Source organism: Sinohyriopsis cumingii, chromosome 7, assembly GCF_028554795.1.
Source record: "Sinohyriopsis cumingii isolate HCF-2022 chromosome 7, ASM2855479v2, whole genome shotgun sequence".
Lineage (NCBI taxonomy): Eukaryota > Metazoa > Mollusca > Bivalvia > Unionida > Unionidae > Sinohyriopsis > Sinohyriopsis cumingii.
The window spans coordinates 48,182,177-48,193,535 of record NC_142967.1 but is presented as its reverse complement, the minus strand read 5'-3'; the positions used below and the strand labels follow the sequence as shown (position 1 = coordinate 48,193,535).

Genomic DNA, 11,359 nt, shown 5'->3' with positions numbered 1-11,359 from the left:
CTTTGGATGTGTTTGTAAAATTTTCCGGTAATCCTCCCAGTTGTGTAGAAGGAGTAAACGTGCTAATGGGTGCTGGATGTCTGACGGACATTGGACAAAAGGTCCTCATTCAAAAGGGATTCAAGTTTTACACTTGTATTTGAGTTAAGCAAATAAAATATAATTGAACATTTTCCTTTCGTGATTCTGTATTTCTGTCTGTCAACGTTCTCCCAGTTGTTCACCCCTGACCAGAAGGTTAATCATATTTTATGTCATCTCCGTTTATGTTTGCATGGTTCGCTGAATTCTTAATTCCAAACAGTTTATTTTGTGTCAAAACTGTCAAGGGAGCTGCTAACCTTCCACGCGAATTTTTGTTGAGCTATTTAACCACAAGCGAATTCGACATGCAAAAACAATTGTGATTGGACTGATTATTTAAATGCAGTATTCCTCAGCAAACATTAGCCAACAGAAGCATCTGTCATATGCTCGACAGTGAATATCCATTTCTTTAAGTGACCATTGAGAAAGCTCAATACATGTACCAGATCATAGCCGTCTGTTGTGTTGAGCCAAAGATGTAAAATTAAAACGCCACCATCTGCTGAAAAAGACAAACATTCGCAAGTCTTGTTTCTTTAAGAGTTGTATATATGGGGCAGTTAGTATGGACTATGATTGCTTAATCAGATGAGTAGCAGACACATGGATTAATACGGCTCCATACCGATCTGAAATCACCCAACTCATACTCCACTAAGGTATTACGTGGGAGTAATTTGGGTTGCCTGCTGTAGATAGATGTCATGAGGAAAAAGTCAGTTGTCAAATGTTTGTTGCTATGAAATATTTCCGTAATATTTGTCGGAAACCAGAGCATGGTTTTACATTGGACAAAATTATGCCTCGGTATTAGTTTAGTTATCACGGGGTCCCAGGAATTTTTTATATCCATGTAGCCATACTGGAGTTGTAAGAGACACTATGTTCATTATCAGCTACTAGAGATGATAAGAAATCTTGCTACGAAAATCGTATTTTGATACGAATATCTGTTCAGGAAGAGTAGTGGTCAGATTGTGAAGATATGAAAACTTTGTTGGCTCTCAGATGTACACAGTTTTTACTCATGGTCAGCTAGAGTTGATCAGAAGTCTATTTAGTGAAATTCAATGTTGATATGACCATCCATTCAGGAGTATTGATACTAATATTTCGAAAATGGCCAAAGTGGTGGTTATATTGAAATTCAGATCAGCAACATTTTCATTTGGGATCAGGTAGAGATTTAATACATTCGCTTGGTGAAAAATTCTAGTCTAAATGATAAAATGAATATCCGTGCAAATCAGAAGTAGTAGTGATAAGATTTTAAAGATGGCTGCCTTTGGAACGATATTGAATGCCTGAGGATCACAATTTTCATTTATGACGTAATATATATGGGAATGAATGTGTTTGTAAAGTGACATGGCAATCCTCCCAATGGCTTGGAAGGAGAAGTGATAACACCTTGTGTTAACAAACGCTAGGAGATAGATGGCGACGACGGACTACGGAGATAATCGTATAGGCTCTTTTGATCAATGGTAAATATATAACAATAAATGAACCAGCTTACAAGCAGATAACATGCCACATCCGCTCGCAAATGTGTACTTTAGAAGCTCAAGTGTAATATAAACCTGAAATATATGGTCTACTGATGGAAAGAACCTGAATATGGTTCGGGCAGTAAAACAGTTTCAGAAATTTTGGTTGGGGATAAAGAAAAGAGTTTTAACATTTTCATTCTGAAAACATTCTGAAGTTTATTTGCTCTCGAAGTGCAAAGAAATTAAACCCACGCCATACTGTAAAATCGTTAGAAGGAAGTACAATACGTATACCAAAGAGTGAAGAATTACAATGTATTGGATTAAAGGTTATAAATATCAATATTCAACTATGTAATGTATAACGTACCTTGTATACTCTTGTATAGGTCGAAACCAACTGCATACTGTGTCGTCAGAACAGGGTCTATGCTTGTTTTTCTGCTGATTACCTCTAACAAAATGCATAGGCCCAGATATGCCGGTGCTTTATGAGACGGCAGATCTGGGTTTATGCTGTTTGCAGTTGGACTCGACTTACAAGCGAGTGTATACAGTAAATTATAAATTGCAGGATTCAGTCTTTAACACCATTCAGATATATATTTAGTGGTTGAAATTGAAAATTTTCTGATAAGAATGAAGAGTGTAATGGAACTTTGGATTATCCACTTCATTTATATTGGTGATGTAGTACACCTACCGGCTATTACATATACATATAATCTTGCACATGCTTTGTCTGATGTTTGATATAAATCTTTAATCCTTATGTATTAGACAACTAAACTGGAACTCTGTATGTCTTTTCTATAATGTCTGCGCGTCGATATTGTTAGATACACTGAACCAGACTTTTATCGATTCCAATCGGTTTGAATTTCATTCACACAGACAAGCTAAACACATTTAGAAGGTAACCGTTATTAGGTATATAATAAATGCATAACTTTGTTTGAGTTTTGTTCAGAGTCTGGAAAGAACATCACAAGTAATGTTTCATGAAAATTATATACATTTATTTACAGCCTTATCTATTGTACTATTTGCAATTTAAAAAATTTTTAAAACTCAAATTCATTAATACTGACAAGTCCAATAATGAGCTAAAAGTGCTGTCAAAGACAAAACAGCCTCAATTAACGTATGTCAAGAACATCACAATTTCACAAGAATTTACAATCATTCATGCTTGGTGTCTCATTGCCACTTCACTTTGTAGCTAAATTAGGTCCTGAAGAATGAAGTGTTAATGGCTTTGATCCCATTTTTACTTTTCTTACATAGGACGTACGGTAATAATAACATGGACCAATGGGACAATCTGTGATCACACAATATGTGTTTGGAGTGTAATGACTGGGTGATAATAGTAAAAATATTTAGTAAAATCAATTTTTTGACAGCTTATCCAATTAAAACTGAGAAATAAAAACAACGTTCAAAGCAGGGAATTTTAGGCATTTTACAGACATGAAATTTGAACCATCGTTACTGATATTAGCACCCGATTCTTTAAATACGGAATTGAAAACAAGTGTTTCAAACGCCTTTAGATACAATAAATGCATCGGCTTAAATGGTTTTCTCTACAAAGAAATTTGCATCAGGATGGGATAATAATAAGAGTATTGCTTTGATCTTGAACATTTATAAATTTAAAGTTACTGAATTTTTCATATCATAGTGTTTCCATGGGTTACTATGGGAGATAAATTAGTATCGTGAGTCGTACGTGTGTTTTATTTTGTGTGACAATATTGAAAACATGAGAAAAAATGCACCTTCGATTTGAGGAGCTACCAACATAGACAAGGAAAGGTATTTCTAATACAAGTGTTTAAAATATTAATTTTACTTAACTGATGTACTCTTATTTTGATCAGTTTCACTAAATTAAATTCAACAAAGAAAAGAGTAAGTGCACAGATCAGTGTTTACATTAAATACTGAAGGTAAACATTCTAGTTCACAAAATATACAACAATCTTGTAAGTGCACATATCAATTATTACAATAAATAATGTAGTCATACATTCTAATCCACAAAATATACAACACTGCCCATTTTTTCAATTTGGAAAACAATTCTTGTGAAAAATCACATACTGGAATTTAATTATTTACATAAAATACGCACAAAATATACTGGTGTAAGGTACTGTACAACAAAAATCTTCCAGGAATACTAATAAGGGTGTAGGGCACTGTACAACAAAAATGTTCCAAGAATAATGCATTTTAATTCAGGTAATTAATTCCAAATGCAATTCTTATTTTCTCCGGAGGAACTTATTTTATTTCTTTCTTAAAAAAGAGTAAATACATAAGAAAACATATGTAACAAATAAAATCAGTGTCATAAATTAATTAACTGTTCATTTACTTTTCATAATAAAGATAATACTATCATACCACTATGTTTAAGATGCGTCAACATTATTCATATTTCTTTTCCTTTATCCCTTTTACCATTTTAATATAAAGCTAGTAATGTTTAATCAAATGTCAAAGGGAAGGGTATCTAATGTATAAAATAATGTAACAGTTAATAATAATAATAATAATATAATAATAGTAATAACTGTTGCGTTATTATTATTATTATTATTACTGTCCAAGAATTGTTGTTATCTATCATAAGGGGTGACACTTAAATCTCAACTAAGGGAATAATAAATAGAAAAGTTTGTACAGCTCGGAATGGTCTCTGTAGAATAACAAATATATTTCGATTGCTTGCCAGTTGAAAGGGTATATTCTGGTCGATCCAGAATTGTGTGAACTAATAAATGGTTGCCAAGCCACAACAGTAAATAACCTTAAGAATAAGAATGGGTGAGGGGAGAAGAAGGGAGAGCAATAACGCTCACCACCATTTCAGCCGACATTGTATGTTTTATTACTGCACGGTCACCGATTCCGTTGACAATAAACATTATATATTAGATACACGTTTTAAGTATATAAGGCTGTTGTTCCCAAACCATTCACAGCCGAGAGGGCAATATACCCTTTTGACAATCATATATAAGAATTGTCTAACATGGACAAGAAAACGTAGCAACTGTATGAAGGCGTTACAGTTCAAAGAATAAGCTAAACTTTTATAAGCTTGCTTTCGTATCTCTGAATGTATCAATCTTGAAATGATCTATTTAATTTATTGGGTAAAATTGTCTTTTTTCCTTGTTGTTTAATAATTTTATTGGTGACGAAGACTTTGTCTCCTCTTCCTCCCCTTAAGCTGGGCAAGCCATTATCCTGTAAAGTGTATTCAATTATTTTTTTAATGTATACACCATATTTATTACCTTCTTTATTAATAGGCATACGATTATTTGTATGACAATCACCCAACGAGGAAGGTGCGTATACACCGGACCCATGCAAAAATATTAACAGTAGCAAAGATAATGATCGTTCTGTATTCTTCGTGCATATTTGAAGCAATTATTGTTCCTTTCAAACAATCTAGTTTTTATGCGTTCTTTATCCTGCATATGTTTGATGAATTCTTCCTTAACAATTTGACAGAAAATCTCAATTATTCATGGCAACGCCACTGATTTTTCTTTAACCATATTGCCATGTCCTCAATGCCATTAAATCAAACTACTGAAGAAAATTGCGTTAAGGCAATAATTTGCAGTCATTATCAAACATAATTATTAACCCTGAAAGGTTATTATACGTAATTTAATTTCAGCAAAATTCAGCTGGCTTCAATATTTGTTATGATGATGTATGTCTCACTCACTTGAGTTGTTGGCATCTGATATGAGATCCAGAGCTTATTGTCTATCTGTTAGACTCTGCTTATCATCAGACCAGATTTTATTATTTTGATTTTTCATTCGTTTTAGAAGGCTTTCCTCAAACTATTGGAGCTGAAAACACATACTGTTTTCAAAATCAATTTGAAATACTGAATTGAATTTGTATTATTGTAAACACGATGAAAGAAGCCACTGAGTCTTGCTCTGGTTTCTAAGTCTTTAAGCAGAGAAAAGAATTAGAAATTCAATGTGGTGTCCTATATATATATGTAAGATCTTTATAAAAGATAGTCCATGACAACACGTGATACAGAAAAATCTATAAAATAATATTACAATAACGCATAGATATTAAACCAAATACATACATAGTATATGAATTTTATCTCAGCGTAAGTAACAACATAACAACACGTGCAAATCAATATGTTCATTAGATGTGTGCATATTATCTTGACGACATCCAGCCAGAGGATTTTATCCCATATTCTTGAGACAATTGTCTTAAATTCCACCATACCAATTTTCACTGCTTACGCTTGCTCAAGAATAAACCTGGTCATGACTTCAATGGCCCCCGAATCAAATCCAACGATATCCAACATGTTAGGGTCATCCGGATCAGCGATGGTGAATCCGTTTGAGGACATGCCCACCACGATCAACTTGGCATTGTAGATCTCACTTTTTGTTCTGTAGTCCTGAATCGCCTTAAAGGGATGGACTTTCCCATACCACGTCTCATTGTCTGTGTACACAATGAAAACATCAAATTTCTTTTTATTTTCCATTGCATACAGCATGGGTAGAGCACAGTCAGTGCCACCAAAGGGCGTCTTGGATGATTTCTCAATGACCTCATTAAGGGTGTCTTTCTTTGTAATTGGAATAGGACGAAGTTCATTTGAGAAGGCAACAACCTCGCAATGTTCTTCAGTTCGAAGGGTAACCATCATCATGGCTGATGCAGCATCGCGGCAGGTGAGGCTTTCCGTTCCCATGCATGGTACACTCATGGACCCACTAACATCTATAGCTAGCAGATACCGCTTTCCAGTCGGTTTAACAGCTTTAAAGGCCAAGTAAAAAGCGCTGTCAAGCCCAGACAACACCTTTTCATTAGGAGTCCACTTCAGGTGTCCTTTGTCACCATGTCCCTTTTTATATTGATTCAAAGCCACAAGAACATTGAAGGGATGGACTCTGGCGTTCTTCAATGAATCTTCCTCATTCAGTTTTATTACAATTGGTTGTTCGTACTCCGATCCAGCATCAAGAAGACCCATGGATGTAATCTTTCCAAGATTACGGATCATTGCAGTCATTGGCATCCTCTTCAAAAGGGCTTCCCAAACTGCTTTAGACTTTAAGAGCGTGGTCGGAACATGCTCTCGGACAAGCGTGAACTGTTCAATTAGTTGTATCATCGTCGTCTCATCTGTACATTTTCTTGCTCTTTCCGTTGCTTCCAAGAATGCAAGGATTTGTTGCTGATTTTCATCATTCACAAGCTCTTCTTGTAACTTCTTTGCTGCCTCAAGTCCTTTGATAACAAACCTGGTGATGAATTTCAAGCAATCATTCTTCGGTTTGATGTGTGACAGACGGAGCAAGTCTTTGTGTGACCACTTTTCACGTTTTTTGTACTTTGTGATGAGCAAGGCCAATACCATTGGTTTTTCTTCTGCAAGTTCTTCATACCAGTTGCTGATGGCTCTTCTGTGTGCTCTTCCCCATCCGGTCCCAGTGCTCTCACTTTCAGCATATTTAACGAACATAAAAAGATGGGTGGGAATTCTGCAGACTTCATTTAGGCATTCGTAAGCCGCTTTCTTGGTTTCTTGATCATTGGATCTTGCACATATGGCCAAGGCAAATAGGGTTGGTCCCTGCTTTTCAGCTCTTCCTTCAAAGCTTATTTCTCGTATCAATGTAACAATTTCTTTTCCTCTCCCCTCAGAAATCAACCTGAAGAACATACATATTGAAATTCGAATTTCCAAAACATTATATATATAGTTGTTGATATATATATATATATATATATATATATATATATATATATATATATATATATATATATATATATATATATATATATATATATCCTCGGATGTTTACTCCACAAAAATTCGTCTTTATCGTATACTGAGTAAGACAGCTCTTGATTTCTATTTCTATTTCTATTTGGCGAAGTAAAAATGTTTCGTATCTTCTGTAACAGGATTTTTAAAATCTTGGGTATCTAGGTTGACTTGTGTTTAAAAACCAGTTTGGCTAAAATATGAGTTTTCATGTATTCTCAAACAGCTTCTACTGTCACCTGATGAACTCCCCATACAACTAAGTTGTCCATGCAAAATGTATGTCCGCTGAACAGTCAAAGATAGCTGACACTTCAATGTAGAGTTATAATTGGTTGGATGATCTTGGTAATGGCTCAAGTTTGAAATCCCCGTTGTTGGTACTAAAGGTTATAATAAAGTATTTGTTGCGCTTCACCGAATCTCTTTTAACGCTGCTTAATTTTTAATCTGCCTCATGGAATATCCGATTAAATTATAAACGTGCCGTATTCATCATTTTGACAACGAGAATGAACGCCGAGATCCAGGGTTATGAAGTCGAATAATTGTATAAGAGTTACATGCTACATAAATATTTACCATACAATTGTATTCGACATATGATCCCTATTGTTTTGTGACTGCCTTTCCCGTGACGCAACAGTATGTGCAATAAGCTCTGTTTCTACTTCTATGGTTCTTTGTTGGATTCGGTGGTTTCAGCATACACAGTGGTTTCTCATTATAACGTAGCTGATTAAACCGCTACCTCTCTTAAAAAATACTGTCATGGTCATAAATCCCATATTATATTATTTTATTTTATCGTTGCTACGTAATCTGATTCAGATCATTTTAATTGTGATAAAAAATAATGATCATAATATAAGATTATATCATTAAGTATACCCGGTTAAATATTTTGTTGGAATATTTCGCAGTATAAGGTTCGTTAATTCCTAATACATGTCATTTTTCTGACTCACAAGAACAACCTTATAAAGAGGAAGCACCCACCACGATACGCTAGTCTGAGTTCTCCTGTGGGTCATCAAATCATCTCTAACTCAAAGACAAACCACCTTACTAAAACATTGACAAAGAGTCCCTTGTATGGGTTATCTGAATGTATATAACTAAAATACACGTACCGATCAAAGCACTTTGCATTTTCTCGCTTTAGCTGCTGGAGCAGCAGAGGGGGCGAATCGGACATTTTGTCCAATCGTTATTTTGCTTAATTATTACTTTCTGCACTCAACGATCTAGTGTCGTCAGCGCCTGGTAAAAAAAAAACGACGACGGTCCATCCTACACGATGGTGACGTCATTTGGTTTAATTAACACCTTCTGCGCGTCGATCCCCAGCGTCGTCAGCGTCCGGTAAGCACATCGACGACCGCGTCGATGTCATCGCCCCCTCTGCTGCTATGATCTTACAAACAGAGTGATCACTAACTCCTCCTCTTGCAGATCAATTAGGTTATTTGACTGATCGGTAAGTCTGAAATTAATTCTCGTTAAAAACCGATCATGGCATCGCATATAGACCGGATTAATCGGACTCTCAACGATTAAAAATCCCGGAGGGGCTGTTGGTGAAAATGAATAAAGGATATATCCCTGTTGAGCCTGATTTGATTGCTTGGTATCCACCTGGTAACTTCCTTCGATAGCATCACACACTAGATTAATCGCTATCACCGATGCAATATTTACGTTGTATGGAGCAATATGCCTACCACCATCTCCGTTATCGTGTCTGAGGATAGTTGATGGGGGGGTGTCAGCGGGTGGATTCTCAGGCCATCCTAGTATGGTTCTTATTGAACTGTTATAAATATCAACCATATACCCCGGTGTGCTTATTTCAATCGTCGACGATAACGTCGGTTCATGAACCGTAATAGCTATTTTTGATTCCTTTCCTGTGATTGATTTTATCCTGCGTTGAAATTCTCCATTGATTTGTTCTATTTGGTATGACCCAGTTGGTATTGTAACCTCCTCCCAGTTTGGGGTTCCATCGGGTTTATTTGTCCGTGCAAAAACCAGCGAGTTATTAGGTTGTTGTCCGTTAAATGCGTCCGCTCGGATATTAGGCCAACTGTGATATACTCGCAATTTTGCCAGCGCTATTTCCTTCACTGGAACCGGCGATGGGAAGTTTACACTGAATTCGGGTTTCGTTGACGTTATTGATATCATATTTGTTTGTACCGGAGTGGTGTTCTCCGCGATCCGCTGAAGTAATTGAGACCCTTCGGGGTTCAGCGACATTATTATTATTCGTTGTCTTTAGTGTCTAATTTCAACAACCAGGTGGTTCCGGCTTCCAGTTGAAAATCCTCGATTTTTGACATCGCGGAGCTATACAACTGGACCATCGTGGAGAATTCAACATCGGATACGAACAAATTATCAATCGATAACGAGATCAACCCGGATAATTTCGAGTAAGCGTCGGATACTATTTGATGTTTTACTGTATACTCGTTGAGTTTTTTCTGAAAACACGATGATATCTTCCTAGTGATTGCGTTGGCAACTCCAGCAACTGTTGTCATCGCGGAGACGGCGATTGGAACAGCGATCGGGGTTATCGTGGTCACCGTGGATAAAATAACACCGGCGCCAGCTACTATACCCGATACCGAGTACACGACCGCGTCGATGGCGGTTATTTTTCGGCGGTATTTTTTTATTTTTGCACGGTATTGTTCGGAAAGCGTTTTCAAATTCGCGGAAAATTCTTTTGCGGTATCGAATCGATATTGATGTGACGTCGGTGATACCTCTGATTCAATTTCCTTGGTGGTCATTTTTATTTTAAAAGAGCTAGTGTTTTTAATTACTTAGATTCGCTACAAATTCCACATACCATGTAATGTTTGCCCTGGTTAAATTTCCATCAACGGCATAAATTGTAAACGGTTCAGTTGCGTCCTTGTCTATAATTGTTGATATTGTATTGTTAAACCCGGATGAACTCGACGATAATATATTAAACTGCATCATTGAAACCAGTGTCAGTCGATAAATGCCCTTAACAGTTGCGGTGATATTTACTGTATTCTGTGTAAGAGTCCAATCGAATGATCCATGCCGAATTGTGTATACTGTGTTGATGATGTTCTCATGAGGGGTTTTTATTTTTTCGAGTTGCTCTGCCATTCTCGGTAGTCTGTCTTTAATCGCTTCAACATCAGTTATAACTATTCCTACTCCCCGCCAACTCGCGTCTATATTATTCTTGTTCGCTGCAACATTAGTTTTGATTATTTCTATTTCCCGTGTATTCTCGGTCATACTTTTTTTGTTCGCTGCAACATCAAGTTTGATTGTTTCTATTTCATATGTATGCACGTCTATACCTTTTTTATTCGCTGCAACATCAGTTTTAATTAATCCTATTCCCCGCCAATACGCGTCTACATTTTTTTTGTTCGCTTCGACATCAGTTTTGATTGTTCCTATTTCCTGTGTATGCGCGTCCATATTATTTATGATCGTTGTAACATCAGTTTTGATTGTTTCTATTTTCCGTCCATGCGAGTCTACATTATTTATGATCGTTGCAACATTAGCGCCGATTATTTCTATTTCCCGTTCATGCGCGTCTACACTCCTTTTGTTTGTTGCAACATCAGTTTTGATTGTTTTTATTTCCTGTCCATACGCAGTGATATCATTTATAGTTATTGTAATCTCATCCGGCTTGGTATTTTTTTTACCAAAGAATTTATCAAAGTTGTCATCGATCCTGTTAACATTTTTTCGTAACGAGGTAAATTGGCCCGGCAGCGTCATAAGATCCGAAATAGCATTTTTTATTATTACAAGATTTGGTTCGTCTGCCGTCGGGGATCCCCGAAAAAAACTATTGACAATGTCTCGCATTTCGCCGACGGGTGTTATCATCGACATTAACTGT

General features: G+C 36.2%; 1 protein-coding gene across 1 annotated transcript in view; it reads right to left on the bottom strand.

The window, feature by feature from the left end:
* Positions 1-1,770: 1,770 nt before the first annotated feature.
* LOC149795167 (RNA-binding protein RO60-like) overlaps positions 1,771-11,359 on the bottom strand; it is a 44,569-nt gene continuing 34,980 nt past the window's right edge. Inside the window, exons 5-6 of the mRNA XM_089963766.1 lie at positions 8,577-8,650; positions 1,771-7,327 (exon numbers count right to left, since the gene is read on the bottom strand). Of these exons, the coding sequence (XP_089819892.1) occupies positions 5,893-7,327; positions 8,577-8,650 (1,509 nt within the window). The 3' untranslated portion in view covers positions 1,771-5,892. The remainder of the gene's footprint in view (positions 7,328-8,576; positions 8,651-11,359) is intronic.